Source organism: Pelophylax lessonae (genome assembly GCF_965119305.1).
Source record: "Pelophylax lessonae genome assembly, chromosome: 3".
Classification (NCBI taxonomy): domain Eukaryota; kingdom Metazoa; phylum Chordata; class Amphibia; order Anura; family Ranidae; genus Pelophylax; species Pelophylax lessonae.
Window position 1 is genome coordinate 342,768,621 of NC_138770.1, and position 20,753 is coordinate 342,789,373.

At 44.5% G+C, this 20,753-nt stretch overlaps 1 protein-coding gene across 1 annotated transcript in view; it reads left to right on the plus strand.

Moving 5' to 3' along the window:
- The window catches only part of COL19A1 (collagen type XIX alpha 1 chain), a 1,241,599-nt gene that overhangs the window by 418,466 nt on the left and 802,380 nt on the right, over positions 1 to 20,753 (plus strand). The window contains exon 12 of the mRNA XM_082249430.1: positions 14,092 to 14,136. Within this exon, the coding sequence (XP_082105556.1) occupies positions 14,092 to 14,136 (45 nt within the window). The remainder of the gene's footprint in view (positions 1 to 14,091; positions 14,137 to 20,753) is intronic.

Below are 20,753 nucleotides of genomic sequence, written 5' to 3' on the forward strand. Positions count from 1 at the left end.
ATATTTGGTCACAAGAATTATGAAAAGAGATGTACAGTTCTTCAACTATTTTATACAACCTGCCATAGGAAGAAATTAGGTCAGTATGGTAGCCTAGATAAGCTTATCATTAGAAACGGAAGACATGAAGATGAAGCTGGTAGATGTTAGATTTAGTGTTGCTCCAAGCAAAAAATCATGTTGGCACTCTTCTATATTGTATGTTGCATACTTGTATACAGGCATACCCCACTTTTAAGTACGCAATGGGACCGGAGCATGTATGTAAAACGAAAATGTACTTAAAGTGAAGCAATGCCTTTTTTCACTTCTCAATGCATGTACTACATTCCAATAGTCATTTAGAGGCATAACTGATATAAATAATGCATTGATAACTAAAATAAACATAATATTAAAAAAAAAAAAACATAATATTAAAAAAAAAAAAAACTGTGGATACAGGTGTGACCAAAAAAAAATACACAGTACAGGTAGCGTACGAGTACAGTACATTTGCTGTAATGTTTACAGTATTTACAATCACTTTCACAGTGCAATTACCTGTATGTTGGAGCCTGGCTGGCAGTAACTGGGACCTGGCTGGCGGTAACTCGGGCCTGGCTACTCCAGGCAGGAACCTAGCCTCTTCTCTCGCGGCCTCGCAACTCCAGGTGGCAACTGTGGGATGGCTGGCAGGCAACTCGCGGATGGCTGGTGGTCAACTCCAAGCTGTCTGTGGGCTGACAACTAGTGACTGGCTACTGTACTCTGGGCAGGAACCTGGCCTCTCGCAACTCCAGACGGCAGCTCCGCCTCTTCCTGGGTATACTGCGGCTTCCGCGGCGCTGGAATGACGGAACGTCCGTACTTGCGAGGCACTTTACGTACACTCTCGGGGTATGTCCGTACTCGCGAGTGTACGTAAAGTGAGTGTACGTAAAACGGGGTATGCCTGTACTTGTATATATTTAGTTATCATTATCTCTGGTACAACACATTTCTGGTAACCCATATAAAATAAGATCTGCTAATTTTATTTTCAATTTAGGCATATCTTAAACATTTAAATTATATATGCTTGTATGTAATAAATTAAGCCTCATGTGTTCCTAGGGATTGTAAATAAAGTATAAAATGTTGCATTTGCTTAAAATATAAATGTGACATATAGTATAAATGTATGTTCAACTATTACTTTCTGTGTTTTTAGTTAAATGTAATTTTAACAATCCATGTATTATTTCTTTAATTTTGTTTTTTATTGGTTGAACTAAATGGACTTGTGCCTTTTTTTTCAACCATTTCAACTATATAAAGAACCTTTGCTTTTTCCAGGCAAAGTAAAACAACAGATCCCTTTGATTGTCGCCTTCACTAGATGTTAGGCTGGAAGATAAATACCAGGTATTTCCAGGTTTAGAGAGCATATGACTTAAGCCCGTTACACACGCGTCGAAAATTGGCAGGGAATTTTCGGCCAACGTCCGAAAATTGCCGATTTTTGGCTTGTTAGTATGATGCTTCCGACAACCGACTCCGACTTTTCAGCCGAAAAAAATCTGGTGTGCAGACTATAAAATTTTTGTCTGCCGTCAAAACACGGCCAATTTTCGTGCAGTCAGTACAGATTTAGACAGGGAAAAATATAATGAGCAAGTATAGGCATGCTCAGTGAAGAAAGAACACAAAAAAAGCTAAACAACACATGATATCACTTCTGAAGTAAATTTTTGTTGGGGGAGAAAATTTGTGTGCAGTGTAGGCACATTCCAACCAACAAAACACAACTCTGGACAAAAGTCGGCAGATCGGTCGGCCGATAATCGTTGCGTGTGTACGGGGCTTTACACTCTTGTCTCGCATGTGAGTGCTAGTGCTTAATTATTGCACATTCACACACTCAGTGTTTTAACATCAGGATGGGAAAAGAGTCCTTTTCTTTGTGTAAACTCAGACTCTTGGAGATTACACAAGGCTTCCTCTTTTTATATTTATTGAGAACTTGGATGGGAGAAGGGAATGAGTGGGATACTCCTTTGGCTTTACTATGCACAAATTGCTAAGGACGACTGAAAAATGCCGATTTGTGCTGACTTGACGCTGGCTAGATGCCGGTCAATGCCGGTTGATGCTGGTTAACGCTGGCTTGCTGCCTGTTAACTCCAAACTGACTTGGGACTGCTTTCCTGTATAAAGAAGTCCTCCTTGAGCTCCCTTAAACACTGCTTGCTGAGGTAGCTACTTGTATGACTGCTGCACTGCTAAACACACTTCAGGGGCCACACTGGCACCCCCTTTTTACTCACTTGTCTTCAGGGCTTAGACACTCGCACCCCCTTTCTAAGCCTTCTCTACTGGTTAGCTGGCTCCTGGATCCCTCTGACCTTCTGGAGTGGTTCCATCTCCTAGGCAGACCCCTGGGCAGTTTTGAATACTCACAATACTGTTTTTCCTGGAAACTACTGCCCAGCAGCTCCACTCGGTCCACAGCACACCGGATCCCTCTCTGCAGCTCAGCTCAACCTTCATCCTCTAGGCCAACTGCCCAGGACACCCTCACTAGTGCTGACAAGAGGAGAGACAGCCATCACCCTCCTCCTGGGACTCTGCTTCCTACCAAAGAAGTCCTGTCACATGCCCCCTCAGACTTATAACTCATCCCAGTGTGCATTCCGGGAAACTCTGCCCACTGAGATAGCCATAATCCCTTGTGTGCTATTGGCTAGGTTTCCTCCATTGTCCATTAAGAGCCCTCATTGGAAACAGTGGGGAGACTCCCTAGGCTCAACAGGTCACACCTGGAAACATGTGACAGCCTAACTAAATGATCAGGCCCCCCTGATATGCAGACAGGGCCACCCATATGCTTTTTCCTAGCACCTACCTAGAAGGGTGCTAAATAAGTATGTACAGGAAGTGAGGATGGCAATTAAGTGAACCTCTTGCTTTGCCTCAAGTAGGTCAAAACACAGTCTGGGCCCTGAATTGTACAGAGACTGTCTGTGAAGCGACAGTTACACAGAGTTCTGCAATATACTACATCAAGCTGTACTAATCGGGGGACAGTATTTAGTGACTTCCACAGCACAGCAGTGTCAGGAGTTTTACAGTTCTCAGTCTTGGATCTACAGCACTATAAGTCGGGGATTCAAGCCTCAAGGAGTATCCCACTCATTCCCTTTTCCCATCCCTTTGAAATTAAATAAAAAGCACAAGCAAAGATGCCGGAGTTGTTGCTGCTTCAGTTATCACACCCAGGACCACAGCTCACATGGGCTGGAGAGAGTACCGGTTCTAATGGCAGACCCACATCAGGCCATAGGCCTGGAAACCTTGCTACATTTGTGCGCTCATTCGGAATTTTGCCATTAGCTACTGGGCCAGTTGCCATTGGCAACGGCACAAGAAAAAGTCCAAAAAATCAATTTTTGTGTCCGAAACTGCTACACCAGCATCAGGCAGGGTGTGAGACTGCAACTGCGGGACTGAGGCTAGAGGCCCACAAAGAGGGATGTTTGTGGCAACATAAATGCTCCAAGAAAGACTGTAAAGTGACCAAGACTCTTCATATGGATTATGAGATGTATTCTGCTGTCAGGAATTGGAAAGCAGGAGACAGGTGTGTCAGGATGCATGAATGCAGCAACTGCCTGATAGCAAGGAGTCCTAGTGTGGACAGTGAAAATAAAGTCAAGGGTTCAAGGAAAGGACGGAGAAGTGAACGACGGAGGTCCTAGTGTGGACGGTGAAAATGGAGGCCAGGGGCACAGGAAGAGAGGTGCCAGGGGCCAGATGGGTGATGCAAGCGATGTGGAGGAGTGTTGACCGTGCAATTGGTAGCAGGACATGTATTATTTTTGGCTGGTGCACACATACCGTGGGGATTGTAGTCGGCCATGTCTAGGAGGGCCATGGAGCAAGTCCCGGAGCCAGTATGGAAGATGTTAATTGCACGTGTGTGACAAGGAAGAGGAGTATCGACCGTGCAGTCGGTGGCAGGATGCTGCTCTTGCCGAGCAAGAAAGGGTGGTTGGCTTTGGGCAAGAGAAGCACAGTGGAGGCTCTAGTGCGATTGAAGTGGGCAGATGTATGTCTAGAAAGTGACATATTCTGCTTTGAAACTATTTCCCAAATGTTTGCAGCGCAGCAGCATGGCGGGGGAGAGTTAAAGTACCGCGCGGGAAAGCGTGCCATGAGCAGGACTGCCCAAGGGGAGAAGTGATCACCCAACATGGCAAAAGGGTGGAGATGGCGGGAACATCTGGCCAATCCGGCTTGGCAGAGGGGACCCTAGTAATATCCCCTTTGTCGGGTGTGGCCGTGCGGGAGACACGTGTGGAGGAAGGAGACATGCCGTTCACTAGAGGAGTGAAGGGTGTTCCCGCTATTGCTGCCACCATGGGCAAAAACCCTACGGAGCAGAGCCAAGAGCAGATCTACCAGCCCGATCCCCCGCTAGTTTGGGATACTGATATCAGGATGGTACCGGACGGCGGACTCATGCTGTGCATCAGAGGAGGTCGGGAGTTCCTGGGAGTGGTATGTCCCCAATGTGCCACTGTTACTCTGAGGGTGCAGGCGTGGGTTCAATGTCAGCAATGTGGAGATTTGCTGCTCAGGGCAGAGAAGAGCGAGGGCCGTCCCAAAAAGCTTACAGTCATGTGGGCTACAGGCCTCACTCAGGAGGTGACAGGGAATGAGTCCAAGTTACTCAGTGGTGGCGGGAGAGGGATATTCAGGCTGATGATGCAGATGGAGACCCTACCAGCAGTTGGTGGGCTCTCACTCTGCGGGGAGGGAGTTTGATCGCAGAGCTCCATAGGGAGGGGATCCATGTCCACCCAAACAGTAGGGACCGGGCCAGAAGTACCGCCGGTCAGGGCCCTGATGGTATCCACCCCTATTAGTACCCCCCAGCCTGTGCAGAAGGTGAAAAGTGCCCTATCCGGGTGAATTCCATATCTTTCTACGCAAAATATGGGTCTGTGGAGGAAGATATAGATGATTGGGGATTCATTGAGGAAACAGAGTGGGAATGGGGATCAGAGACTGGCAGTAGCTCCCCAGGTCCCAATGTTGTGGTGCCTTTTGACCAAGAAGCCAAGGAGGCCATTGAAAGAGGAGAACTGGCTCAGAAATTGGGGTTCTGTGAGGACTATGTCACGAGGGTCCCAGACCTCACCCCACTAGGGAACATTGCCAGGGCCCGAGATCAGAACATGGCCTATGAGGAAATAATCCTGAGAGTTCACACCCCTTTTTCTCCACCAGGGAGAGGTAACCGAAGGACCCTTCTCAGGTTATCTAGAATACAGTGCTGGATGCAAAAAAAGGTTGCACTGGAGTATGGTTATGACTACCCCTATGCTCCAAGGGAGGTCATGCTGCTGGTGAAGAAATTTAGGGACTGGGGGTGTGATGAGCTTCTTTGGGACTATCTCTTTGTTCCCAAGCCCTACCCGGACTCCCCCGAGGAGGGATTGAAAGGAAAATTTGCTAAAGTCAAGGCTCAGCGGTTTTACGGGCGCTTCATCTATATTGATAGGGTGGAGGACTGCCGCCCGGATGGCTCTGGACATGCTTGGTCCATCTGGGTCAAGAATGAGAACGGAGAATATATCCAAGTGCCTCATCCAGAGTACTACATTTAAAAGTGAGACTTTTTCAGTACCTCACTAAAAGTGGGAGGAATTCAGGAGTAACTAAGACCAAGAAAATTTTTGTGGCCGACCGGCTACCACAACTGACCAAGGAAATCTTTTGTTGAAAATATACTGCTGATTTTGAATTGCATCTGTTGAAGTGATGTGGACCCCTTGGGCCATCGGGCCAGGGTCTTTGGATAAAAAAAGGGGTCAAGTGTTGCATTGTTAGACCTTCTTAGGCCATCTGGCCGGGGTCTGTTGTGGATTACAAATGGCTGTGTGGGACTTCATCCACAGTCTTTACAGAAGAAGCTGTTACAAAAGTTTGTGAGGATCAAGAACTTTGGTGTGGGGTGCCTTGCTGGACCCCTGTGATATTTCCCTGACTCAGCAGGACTGTGGGTCATGATAGACTGTGACCTGCCCTGTTTCCTTACTGAAGTGCTCAAAGAGACAGCAGAGGGCGCTGTGCTTCACTTCATACAAAAGGACTCTGTCTAGACAGTCAGTGTTAGGGGACAAGCTCCTTTAAGTTAAAAGAAGACCCCGGCGTGTCAAAACACTGGATGGCAGAGGCAGTCAAGGAGGGAGTGGAAAGGTCGCCCTTGAAGTTTGGAGGAGGGTCTTTCCACTCAACTGTCCAGTGAGTTAGAAATGTGATGTGATTTCTATGTGATGGGATTGACTAACCTTTACTTCCTTTACTCTAAGGTGGGACCACCATAGAGTTAGACAGTCAGGATATTTGTATTGTATTTTTCCTTGTTGTTCTCCTCCAGGTGAGCTTATTTGGTGGGGGGCATCAGTTTTCATGCACCTTAAAATGTGTATATACATGTACAGCAGATTGCAAAGATATATTTGTTCACGCTAATTTATTCTGTAAATCTGTTTTTCCCTTTTCCCCCTTTCCAGGTTTGTGGGATACTCCTGATTTTTTGGCAGAGTTTTTGAAAGGAGGCGGCTGCCTCAGAGTCAGAGGGACCTGACTCATTTGGTGTGGGGTGGGTGTAGCACCCTACAGGTAGGTGCTAGGTAAATATATAGTGGGCCTTGTCTGCCTAACAGCAGGGCTGGGATTTGTTAGGTAAGGTGTCAGGGCTTCCAGATGTTCCTGCTGGGGGGAGAAGTATTCCCACTGGCTCCTGTGAGAGGTTTCTCATAGGACAGTGTGGGAAGCCCAATCAGGGGGATACATCCCAGCTTGTAACTACCCCAGAAGGCAGATTAGGCTGCAAAGGATTCTGGGAAGGGGAATAAGTTTGGGGGAAGTGCGTGACAGGTTGTCTTTGGCGGGAGCAGTCCCAGGAAGGAGAGTGCGGCTGTCTCTCCTCCTGTCTGAGGAAGGAGGATGTGGATGTCTCGGGGTGTCGCCTGAGTATCCAGAGAGTGCTGAGTTGAGCTGAGGGGATCTGGTGTGCCGAGAGCCTGTGGAGAGAGAGGGGTCCAGTCCCAGGAAAGCCTACACAGGTCGTGAGTAGTGAGGATTGCCCCTGGGGGTTCGCCTGAAGTTAGAGGGGACCACTCCAGAAGAGGTTCTGGGATCCAGAGTCAGCTAGCTGTAAAGGAGGTACCTAGGTTGAGGACCCTGAAGTTGTAAAGGGGGCACCAGCAGTCTGGGTCATGCTGAATTGTACAGAGAGTGTCAGTGAAGCGACATGTTACACAGAGTTCTGCAATATACTACCTAAAGCTGTACTAAGCGGGGGACAGTATTTAATGACTTCCACAGCACAGCAGTGTCAGGAGTTCTACAGTTCTCAGTCTTGGATCTACAGGACTATAAGTCAGGGATTTAACACTTCTTCGGTTATACAGAGTGTTCTCAGAGTCAGTGAGAGTTGGCTGGCGTCGTGGAAGCGCCAACGGCCATTTTTCAGTAATAAAGTCCCACATGTAACTAGTTCAAGCCTCAAGGAGTATCCCACTCATTCCCTTCTCCCATCCCTTTGAAATTAAATAAAAACCAGAAACAAAGATGCCGGAGTTGTTGCTGCTTCAGTTATTACACCCAGGGCCACAGCTCACATAGGCTGGAGAGAGTACTGGTTCTAATGGCAGACCCACATCAGCCCATAGGCCTGGAAACCTTGCTACATTTATATGCATCACAGTCTAAGATCAGGCTCAGAGGCCGATGCATGTAGTGGTAGAGAGATTCACAAGTAGTCAAAAGTAAATACACCAGCAGATTCTCCTAGCAGATGATGCAGGTTCCACTGAGGCACAGGGTCTACATATTAGCCGGTATTCACCAGAGCTCTTGATTGTGGAGATGGGTTTTGATGTCTAGTACCAGGTTGTGGTCCTCAAGATCGCCACACCAGGAGGTGAGCAAGCCAGGGTCTGGTTGCAGATGTAGCATGTAAAGCAAGGATCAAGCCAGAGCATAGTGAGAAAACAAGCCAAAGTTCGGTAACAAGCAGTAGCTAGATGGGATTAGACAGCAGCATAGTCATGGAACAAGCCAAGGGTCAATAATGAGTGGTGGCAAAGATAAGGACATCAGCAGGTATGCAAAGAGCACAACCTTGACTGCAAAGAGCACAATAATCTGGCAAAAATGAAGTGCAGAGACATGGCTTAAATCAGGAAGTTAATGGGAGGAGCAGGATTCAGAGTTCACCAGACACAAGATACAAGGAAAGACACAAGGCAAGATTGTCAGGGATCAGTAAGGGAGGTGTCCGGCATCTCAGATGGCACATCAAGATGAGCTACAGCTAGATACTACAGAGGTCCCAGGGTTAGATCTGGACCCTGCAGACTATTTACTATTAGGCCTATTTCACACAGCCTTCAGCTTGTATAAAACAGTAGAAACCACAAACTTTTAGGAAGCTTTCAGTTTTGTGATTTTGACAAGCTTTTGGCAAGCTGTGAGTAGCTTTCTCTAAGCCTTTATAGCACCCTTTAGCTCCTGTTTGGGAAAGGTATACACAGTTTCTAATGGAAGTGCTGATTTGAACAACTTTTAACAATCTGCTTACTGGCTTTGGCAGGCTTTCACCAAGCTTCAAGTAGTGCTGCAGCCTGCTAGCAGCTTGTTTAAAGTGCCAATCAGCACTTCAATTAGGATCCGTGTTCAACTTTTACAAACTGGAGCTGAAGGGTGCTTTAAAAAAAAAATGTTTCAACAAAGCTTACTGAAAGCTTTGTAAATCCTTTGTAAAAGCCTACTGTTCACACTTCTAGCTAAAGCAAGCTAAAGAATGTGTGAAACAGACCTTTAAAACATCTCAGTAAAGGTAATGGGGTCAATTTACTACTGTAAATAAAAGTAAATACACTGTTTACTTTGCAGAGTAATTTTCATGAATTTTCCTTTAGCTCAATGAATGAGGCAAATTTCTTCTGACTTCCATCATCCAATCCTGTGCAAGAAAAAAAATGTTTTTCTTGGGTATTCTTTGCAATATGAATTTTCACCCCATATACTAAGCTAAGGGAAAATTCCCTTAAAAAGTGTAAATTATCTTGCGAAGTGAACAGTTTATTTGCCTTTAGTAAATCAACCTTTATGAATAAGGATCATTCAACAGTAGTGGGGAAGCTCTGGCAGTCGGTCTCAAAAGCCCCTTTGCAAAGACCCTGTTACTTTGCCCTGAATGAGCAAAGTAGCAGTGTCCCTTTAAAGTATCTTTAACCTTTTCTCTACCAGAGCTCTTTTTTGCATTTGTGTGTTAAAATGCACATTTTAAGCCTTAAAAGCAAAAAAGGTTAACTCCAGTTTTAACTACACATTTCATATTGCACTCCTATTTAGGGTGTAACATTTTGTGAAGTAACCTCACCCCCCACAGAGCCCCCCCCCCCCCCCCCCCCACAGAGCAGTCCCCAGTTACAGAATGCAGGGGTTCTTCCCCCCGCAGCAGCTGTCATTTTTTAAATTAGCAGAGACGTGTGGGCCATAGAGATATATAAATTAATGAACTACAAGTCTCAACTTCCACTGCTGGCAGAAGGACTTGCAGTTCCTAATGGAACACAAGTGTGGTAATCAACACTTATAGTCCATTGACATTTCATCTAACTCTGAAACTGAATGCCCATACAAATGTGAACCAGCCCTGTACTAGTTTATAATGTATTAATGTAAATTGACCACCAATGAGCCGCATGAGTAATTATGCGTGTAATTATCTTTTTATGCACATATAATTATACATTCCGTGGCTTTTAGCCTATTTTTCACCAAATCCAGTGCACTTGAACATCATAGATGTTCCATTCTTGCTTTTCAGAATCAAATCTTGAACAGCAATCCTAGTGCTAAGGCATGTTCAAAAAGACACGTAAAATGTAAAAAGAAAACCTACATATTGGACTTCAATTACTAAACTAGAACATGTTTTGCTTTGTAAGATAAGTTTATTTAATGAGTAAGAATAAATGATGTAGTTATATAAAGGTTAAACCCTGCTTTTTAATTTACCCCTTGCACAAAATCAAGTATTCAAAGATAGAATAGATTGAACTTATTCACTAAACTAAGTAAACATTCCTTTTGCTAGAGAACATTCTTTACCCCTTTAGAAAATCTACATCATTAACTTAATTATCTCTTGCAACAAAATGATGATACAATGAGAAGAATTCTGATTTGTCAATTTTTGATTCTCTGGAATATTTCCTAGTAAATCTGCCTAACTAAAAATCCAGACAATCATGATTCATTAGCTTTATTTTTCTCTACAGACTCCAGAAATCTTCATCCATATACAGTAGTTTATTTGTAAAAAAAAAAAAAATAAGAAAAACGCAATTTGCTGATTTGTCATGTTTCCTTACCAATTCATTAGTCCATATTGTTTAATAAATATTAAGTTATTTTAATTGTAAACCTGATCCAAGCATGCCTATTAGCTACAAAACCTGACAATGCTTATCGTTCATGTGCATTTTTCTTGGATATTTTCATTTATGTCACTTTATTGAATTATTTGTGCTTATGCCTCTTCATTATAACCTGAATTTACAATGTGGCAATATTCAAGTTCCTTGAATTATTCATTCTGATTTACATATCACATACATATATGCAAAAACATTATAGACACTTTATAATAGGTCTTTCCATTTCACATTGGACTACGAAACTGTGTCAGTGAGATAAAATTTTCCTCCAAGCTCTGCTGTCATAAGTTGACATACAGGCAGCTGAATATACCAGGAAGCCACACTGACCAAAAACAGCTATGCAACCATGCAAACAACAGCTGAAAGTCTAGAGCTATTTCCCAGTTTAAAATCTGCACACCCTGGGGCTTTAAAACTTAAGTCTTACATGTGGCAAATGCTACTGTATCAGTGCACAGTTTGGAAAATTACATAAACCTTTTAAAAGGAATTCATATTCATGTCATGCCCTAGGTCAGGGATTGGGAATCATATGGTTGTTGCATTAAGTAGAGAGTTGTGGTCTTTTTTTTTAAATTGTATACATGTGTATATGCAAATCATTGGTAATATAACAGCTAAGTAACTATTTGGCTTTTGCTTTGCTTTATTTACTACATAAATTAGGCAGGGGACAGTATTTGATTGTTGCCATAAGACAAAAATATAGAAGCAAAAACATGTGTAAAAGTAACTATCAGTGTTTACTTTGAATGTTTTAATTCATATTAATCATTTATATATATATATATATATATATATATATATATATATATATATATATATATATATATATATATATAATTTATTGTTGTAGTTAAAGAAGTCATTTGCAAGAAGTTGTTTTATCCGCATCCTCAGTAGCATAGTCGTAGTTTTTTTTTTCCTTCACTTTCCCACTGCTGTTACACGAGAAGTCTGTAGCTCTTAGTATCTATGATTGCGATAATGTGTAGGTTTCAAAGGGCTTACCTGTCACTTTAGGCAGCTGAACAGAGAAGTTAAAAAAAGGAAGGCAAGTATCTACATCTGTAGAAGTCTGCATTAAAGTGTACCTGTTTCTTTGCCCTGTATGGTAAAAGCACAGATTTGCTTTTAGAATTTGTCTTGACCTGCTTGTTGTTGTAGAGCTTCTCATTGTTGTGTTCGGTTTCCATCTCTCTTCCCAGTCTGGTCTGTTGAGATGTTTATTCCTATAACTGTTATGCCCCCCTCTTCACTTGTGTTTATTTAAATTCATGATTTGTCTATTCCTGAATCTCTTGTGTCTTGGTGCTCTGTCCTCTTCCCTTTGATAACCCCTTAGTAGTCCTTGATCACTTCTAGTCATTCCTTGTCTAGCTTTACCTTGAGTAATACTGTGCTCCTTGCATGTTCCTGTTTGTCAGCAATCCCGTTCTGGCCATTAAAATAGAATTCCACATGCTGCAAGTATACAACTGGTGAGGTGATCCTGTAATAGTTTTCTCTACTTCACTTCCCTCCATAGTTCCACAAAGAGGGGGCCACTCTCTCACATTTTTCAAATATCAGTTAATATCTATATCATGGAGACTAAGGGGTTGATTTACTAAAACAGGAGAGTTCAAAATCTGGTGCAAAAAACAGTAAAAAATATAATATTTAAAAATGATATAAAACATGAAAGCAATCAATATATAAGTTCATGAAAAGACCACGTGCAAATGCAAGAAAATATGGTGTAATGGTGATCCAAAAAGCGTGATAAAACTTCAATCCAACAGTGTCATCATTGTGAACAATCCCAAACCAAGGAATCCGACTTTGAGTACAATGGCTGCTCACCTCAATAATGAATAAATCAAAATGTTGTTATTAAATGGAAAACTTCTCCCTGTAGCTCTAATGATAGCAGTATTACTGCTGACAAGATGTAATGAATCACCAGCCCAAAATATATGGATAAAAGGTCTCCTTGATATTTCCCTCATATAAGAATATAACAGAGAGAGGGCTTCATGGTGCAGTATAAAGAATACATTTTATTAAAGACAACAGTTGTAACTTACAGTAAAGTTGCAGGTAGAGTGTGTGGAAAACGGACCGCTTGGTCCCCGCAATGTGCGGTTTAGAGAATCCGAACTTCCAGTCACCGCCGTAGACCGGAAGTGACATCACCCGCCTCCTCCCGATGTGTTGCTTCACTAAAACATGTGACTTTCTCAAGGGTAAAAGAGAAAGTCATGTGTTTTAGTGACGCAATGTCACATATCATTTTTATATATTATATTTTTTTACTGTTTTTTTGCACAGTTTATTTGATCTTAATATTATTTATTTTATATTTATTGATTGGAGTGTTATGAATTTAGAATGTTGAGGTACATTTATTTACTTTGGAACTAGCGCTGATTTATTCACAGATTTTCATCTTATTTGATATGTTGTGACACTACAGAAATTGGCAGCTTATTCTCTTATTTACATTTATTGTGATCACTTTTACTTTACCACCATTTTTCATTTACTTCACTGGTAGCGCATTGGCCTTTATACCTTTATAAAATCTGGTGCAGCTGTGCATAGTAACCTATCACTTTGTAACATCATCTTGTTCAATTAAGCTTTGACAAAAAAAAAAAAAAACTGAAAGGTGATTGGTTTCTATGCAGACCTGCACCAGATTTTGCACTCTCTGGTTTTAGTAAATTGACCACTTAGGCTCGTTTTACATTGGTGCAATGCGGGAAACCCTGTGAATCCAGTGCGGGTTCCCGCATTGCACCCGACTTGCAGGCAGTTCACACTGCCATATGCAAACTGCTGGGAGTGTCAATACAAAGTTAATGACACACCCAGATCATTTTTGCATAGCGCAGTGTGAACTGTTAATTCACGCAGGAATCAGATCGCATAGGTGTGAAAACCTATGCAATCCCATTCTGGTGCAGACCAAAAAAAGGGTCCTGCACAAGTTTGGTCTGGATGTGATGCAAATTCAGCCGTACAATCTGCATGGCTGAATTCGCATTGCCCAGACATCGAATGTGATTTGCACAGCAGTGTAGTGCGAATCCCATGCAATGTCTTCCATCACACCAGTGTGAACCGAGCCTTAATCCCACACATATTAACTAACATTGCAGTGGTCCATGATATTAACAGAACAGGCATTTCTGTTTTAGGAGTACCTGAAAAATAGAAAAAGCCAACATGTTATTTAGCTGCCAGCTATGACACAATTTATGTTGAGTTAACCACAAAGCAGCTAAGCACAAAGAAAATATAACAACTTCTATAAAGGGAGGCAGATTGCATAAAGGAGTTAAGAATCTTCAGACAATAAATTGTGTGCACTTTTTACTTCAGTTATCCAATCATATGAAAAAGCAAATGCCTGTTAACTTATTTCATAGGTACACGACTAGAAAACTGAAGTGAACATTCACACAATTAAGATTCTCAAATCCTTTAGTAAAAAACCCTAATGATGTAATTGTTATAGTCAAATCCAAACCCTTGTATAAAATGATATGTCAAGGCTCTATGTGACTGGTAACTGAAGAAACATATATATATTAACACTTTTTTTTGTTTATAACAGGGAGAGACTGGGCTCGAGGGTAGCAAAGGAGAGAAAGGAGACATGGTATGTAAATTAAATGAATAAAAAATGGAAGTTGTATCTTTAAGTGACTTGTTAAGCAATCTTGATTTTTTGATGTTACATCTGATATACAGTATAATATTATGCAATGTTCACTGAATTGTGCGTAGCTTATAATAAGTACAATAAAATGACTGTTTTTTTACTAAAAACATGCTACATTGTTAAACTGATAGATAGAAGTCTCAGCAACCTGTTGAAATGAAATTGGCAATGTAGTGCTTTTAGTTTCTGCACTCTATGCTCTGTTCTGCCCCAATTCTCTGCTATGTTCATTAAATATTACAAGTTCAAAATAAAAAATTGCAGTGTCTAAGCATGCAATCACACCTGAGCAGAGTGTATTCCTGGTGATTTTGAAGTGTTTTTTTTACAGACGTATTACAGGCACTTTTGTACGTATATCAAGCTTCAGAAGTTTATTTAGCCCAGGTCCACACTGAGGCCGTTTTCAAATCGCGGGAGTTCAGCTGACCTCACACGATTTCAAGCCAGCATTTCAGTCCGACTTCAGGAGCGATTTCACAGACATCTATGCGGGTTCCTGCACAGATGTCTATGGAAATTGCCCCCTCCCCCCTAGTCACCAAAAGTAGCACAGAAACTACTTTTGGGAATCGGTGCGGCACCACAAAGTCAGCGTCACACCGATTCGGACGCTGCCATTGCCTGCAATTGGCTTCGATTTGACATGCCATTTGACATGTCAAATCGGACCAATGTGCTAAAGGAAGATGGGTTAAAGGAAGGAAAGCAGTTCACGTATCTTTCAGGACATTTTAAAGGTGTTCGCTTTGAAGTTTATGGGACCAAAACACTTAAATAACCTAAAAAACAACTGATGGGTGACTAAATGACTAATACAAGTGTGAACATGGACAATAAAAAAAAAATAAAAATGTGATTCTGTGTAGTCAAGCATAGGTAAGTCAGCAGAAAAACATTCAAGTGTAAATGGAGGTTAAGGACCGGTTCGCACTAGTGCAACATTTTCTCAGACTTTGAAAGCACAAGTTGCATGAAAATCGATGTTTTCCTATGAGAGCTATCTTAACTGGTCCGACTTATGTCAGTCCGAATCAAGAAAAGGTTGCTGCATTACTTTGATTCAACTTGGGTCTGATTTCAGCCCATTGAATTTAATGGAAGTCGCATCCAAGTCAGATCAACATCTTAACAAGTGTGTTCAATGTTAGCAGTACAAATTCACAGCAAAGAACAGTATGGGGTCCCCACCAAATCCACACCAGGCCCTTTTGGGTCTGGTATGGATCTTGAGGGGAAACCCCACTCCAAAATAAAACAACAAAAAAAAAACATTGTGGGGGACCCCTCAAAATCCTTGCCGGACCCTTATTTGAGCATGTAGCTTGGCAGATCAGGAAAGGGGGGGGTACACCCCCAGAACCATACCAGGCCACATGCCCTCAACATGGGGGGGTGGGTGCTTTGGGGCAAGCGGAGCTCTGCCCACCACAGAAAATAACCTAATGTTGATGGGGACAAGGGCAGTGAACAGCCTATTTACCTTTCTTAAATGATCTTACCTAGGACATGTATGCAGATCAGAAGTTCTGACTTTATTTTAACCTAATTTACTGCACACTTAAACTTGGTTCACACTTGTGTGGGTGGTTCCGGCTGCGGGTCTGCACCTGCTTTCCGCAGCCATGATCACCTGCACAGAAAAATGCAGGAGATGATTGCAGGTGCTATCCTAATGGCACCCTCACGCACTAGAAATGGCAGCAACTGCTTCCTGTGCTGGGAACCACGCTACACTTGCAGTTTCTGCATGAGCTGTGATTTAAAAAATGGAGCAGGGGCCTTTTCCCTGCTTTTTTATTCAAATGAATAAGCTGCCATTCTCCTGCGAAATACACAGCTTGCAGAGCCACAAAAGTGCAAATCAGGCCTTAATGCAGGTCATTGATTTAGAAACTGCTGAAATTGAAGTAGAACTATATGCAAAACTTCTTTTTTTTTTCATTTTGAATAGAGCAAGGGAGGGTTATAAACCCTGTCAGATTTTTTTTCGCCATCTGTGTCCCATTGCGGAGATTTAACTTTACTTCCTGCCCTATAGCAAAACAGGAAGTGATAGAAAATACCTAAATTAAGTTAATTTTTCGGGGACCCCCAGGTCACTGGAACTAGTGTCCCCACTGGAAGATTTTCCCTCCTTTACTTTTCTGGGGACAACCCAACATTTGGGGTTTTCTTTTACTTTCACTTTCAATATTAATGGTAAACAGGAGAAATAGAGTGGAGAAATCTCCCTAACAGGGACACAGACAGAAATAAAAACTGACAAGTGTTCTAATTAGAGTTGAGCGAACACCTTGATGTCTGGGTTCGGTGGGTTCGGCCGAACTTGAAAAAAAAGTCTGGGTTCGTGACCCGAACTTAACCTGAACTTTACCCCGATCCTGAACCCCATTGGAGTCAATGGTGACCTGAACTTTTGAGCACTAAAATGGCTCTAAAAAACATGGAAAGGGCTAGAGGGCTGCAAATGGCAGAAAAATCTTCTAAAGAGCATGGCAAGTGCTCTGCAAACAAATGTGGATAGGGAATAACTTAAAATAACATAAAAAACATAAAAATAAAAAATAATCATCTTGATCTAGAAAGGACAAGGCCCATATGGAGTAGGAGGTCAAGGTGGCGGTGGATGTGGTGGTGTAGGTGAAAGCGGCGGCAGTGGAGGAGGAGGACGAGGTAGCCAACACTGGTTTTGGTTTTTAATTTTATTTTTTTTTTTAAATTAGGAAACACCCCAAAAGAGTAAGAAAGATCAAATACAGTCCTGTGGGATCCATGCCTGGTTCATTTTAATGAACGTGAGCTTGTCCACATTGGCTCTGGACAGGCGGCTGCACTTGTCTGTAATAACGCCCCCAGCCGTGCTAAATACCCGTTCAGACCGGCTCAGGCCATGTGCCCAACTTGGAGACCCAGAAGTTGAAGGGGGCAGACCCATCATTCAGTACGTCTAGGCGTGTGCACACATACTGCTCCACCATGTTAGTGAAATACTGCCTCCTGCTAAGACATTCCATATCAGCTGGTGGTGCTGCTGCTTGTTGTGGCGTGCTGACAAAGCTTTTCCTCATTTTGGCCATGCTAACTCTGTGTCACGATCCGGGGTCAGGCTCGAAGACCAGTAGCTATAGCAGTCGCAGGTCACACAGGAACCAGCAGGATAGGAACACTGACAGGTCACCCAGGCAGATGACGCAGGCTCACCTGAGGTGCGGAGTCTAAGTACTAACCGGTCTTCACCAGCGCTCCTGAAGGTGGAGATGGATTTTGCTGCGTGTTAGCACCAGGTCGCGGTCCTCAAGATCGCCCCACCAGGAAGTGAGCAAGTCAGAGTCCAGTAGCAGATAGGGATTAAGCTGAAGCGTAGTCAAGGAGTAGCCAAACGTCGGTAACCAGTAGTTGCAGGTTGGGATCAAACAGAAGAGTAGTCGAGGAACAAGCCAAGTGTCGATAACGGATGGTAGCAAAGATACAGACGGCAGCAGGAGAGACAAGCGAGATATCGGCTGTTTAAGGCACAATATTCTGGCGACCAGGAAGTGCAAAGACATGGTTTATAACAGGAAGTTCATGGGAGGAGCAAAGGGTTCAAGGTTCAAGGCAATAAAGATTCACAGCAGGATCATTCAAGGATTTGTCCAGGGAGCTGTCCAGCATTCCAGGTAGCTCAGTGAGTAGAGTCATTGCCAGACACCATGGAGGTCCCAGGTTCAAGTCCGGGTCCTGACACTCTGCCTTCTGAGGTGCTGGCGGTGCCCTGGCTATGTTGGCGACCTCTTCCTTCTCCTCTGCCTTGGCCTTGTGCTTCCGCTGTGCCCCCGCTGTCAGGTGGGAATGCCACCAGCAGCGCATCTACCAGCGTGCGCTTGTACTCGCGCATCTTCCGATCATGCTCTACTGAAGGAATTAAGGACGGTACGTTCTCCTTGTAATGGGGATCCAGCAACGTGGCCACCCAGTAATCAGCACAAGTTTCAATGTGGGAAACTCGGCGGTCGTTGCGGAGACACTGCAGTATGTAATCGCTCATGTGTGCCAGGCTGCCCAAAAGCTGTCCTCTGTGGGGGGTGTATCCTCTGTGTCCTCTGTATCCCCCAGCCACACACCAGTGATGGCCATGAGCTAGCCTGGGTGCCACCTTGCTGTGAAGATGGTTCCATCTCCTCATCCTCATCATCCTCCAGAACTGTGACCCGGCTGGACAATTGTGTACCTGGCGTTTGTGGGTGCAGAAACCCTCCATCGGAGCCACTTGTGAATGACTGCCCTGAAAGCCTTGGAAATTATACCTCTTCCTCCTCCTCCTCCTCCTCCTCATCCTCATCCTGTGCCACATCCTCTTCCATCATCGCCCGAAGGCATAGATGTGGGATAGTTAAGCTGAGAACGGCGTCATTGGCACTGGCCACGTTGGTGGAGTACTCGAAACAGCGCAACAAGGCACACAGGTTTCCCATGGAGGCCCAGTTATTGGTGGTGAAGTGGTGCTGTTCCGCAGAGCGACTCACGCATGCGTGCTGCAGCTGAATCTCCACTTTGGCCTGCTGCTGCTCGCACAGTCTGGCCAGCATGTGCAAGGTGGAGTTCCACCTTGTGGGCACGTCACATATGAGGCGGTGAGCGGGAAGGCCCAAGTTACGCTGACAGGCAAGCAGCAGCAGGGAGAGAACGCCGAAAGTGCACACAGATGGCTCGCACTTTCTGAAGCAGCTCTGACATATGGGGGTAATTTCTAAGGAACCTCTGCACCACCGAATTCAGCACATGCGCCAGGCAAGGCATGTGTGTCAAACCGGCTAGGCCCAGAGCTGCTACAAGATTTTGTCCGTTATCGCACACCACCAGGCTTGAGGCTCACTGGCAGCAACCACTCATTGGTCTGCTGTTCAATGCCCCTCCACAACTCCTGTGCGATGTGGGGTTCTTCCCCCAAACAGGCAAGTTTTAAAACTGCCTGTTGTCGTTTACCCCTGGCTGTGCTGAAGTTGGTGGTGAAGGTGCTACGCTGACCGGCATGAGGAGGCGGTAGAGGATGAGGAAGCAAAGTAGGAGGAGTTAGGAACAGGAGGCAAACTGAAGTGCCCTGCAATCCTCAGTGGTGAAAGGACTTGCGCCAAACTGCTATCCGCCTCAGGCCCAGCCGCCACTGCATTTACCCAGTGTGCTGTTAGGGAGATATAACGTCCCTAACCGTGCTTACTGGTCCACGTATCCATAGTTAGGTGGACCTTGCCACATATGGCGTTGTGCAGTGCACACCTGATTTTGTCCCCCACTTGCTTGTGCAGGGAAGGGATGACTTGCCTGGAAAAGTAGTGGCAGCTGGGCACGACGTACTGTGGGACAGCCACCGCCATAAGGCTTTTAAACTGTGCGTCTCCACCAGACGGAATGACAGCATTACAGGAATTTTGAAATGCTGGCATTCAGGGCCAGGGATCGCGGGTGGGTAGGGGGGTACTTCCTCTTCCACTCCAGTGTTTGGGAGATAGAAATCTGAAGGCTTCCATGGGACATTGTGGAGATGGTTGTTGGTGACCCAGGTGGTGGTGTTGCTGGCAGATCCTCTGTTTGCGGGGTGGCAGGTGCCACTGTCACTACAGAGGTGGATGAAGAGGCAGAGACTGCAGCAGAAGAGGAAGCAGGAGGAGCCAGAGACCTTTATGGTTTTTGAGGTGACTACTCCACTGCAGCTCGTGCTTTGCACTTAGATGCCTGGTCATGCAGGTTGTGCTCAGGTTGAGAAGGTTTATGCCTCACTTCAGGCTCTGATTGTACAGCGTGCAAACCACTCGTGTCCTGTCATCATCACATTGTCTGAAGAACTGCCACGCTAGGGAACTCCTTTGAGCTGGCTTTGGTGTGCTCGGTCCCTTGCTGCATTGGGCAGTAGCAGGCGTAGTGTCTAGGGCACGGCCGCTCTGCTTTTGCACCCTGTTCCCTCTTCTGCTTTGCTGGTGCCTCTTCCTCCAAACCACTCAGGTCACCTGCATGACATTCATTCCATGTGGGGTCGAGGTCCTCATCATCCTCCACATCTTCCACCCAGTCTTCACCCCTGCCCTCCTTGTGGGTCTTCACAATTCGGAATTCCGCAGCAGTTGGCACCTGTGTTTCGTCATCATCCGAGACATGCTGCGATGGTCCTCCCATGTACTCATCTTGAGACATAAGTGGTTGGGCATCGGTGCACTCAATCTCTTCCACTTCTGGGGCAGGGCTAGGTGGATGGCCCTGGGAAGCCATGCTAACAGGGACATCAAAAAGAAGAAAAGACTGCTGCATGACTTGGGGCTCAGACTGCTTGGCTGATTTGCAAGGGGGTGAGGTGAAAGATTGATAGACATCGGCTGCAGGTGCCAACTCTGACCTTTCAGCAGAAGACTGGGTGGGAGACAATGTGAAGGAACTGGAGGCACTGTCAACAACCCAATCTACTATTGCCTGTACTTGTTCTGGCCTCAACATTTGTAGAGGCACATTAGGCCCTGCCAAATACTGCTGCAGGTTCTGTCGCCTACTCACACCTGAGGAAGGTGTTTCACTTGTGCGTG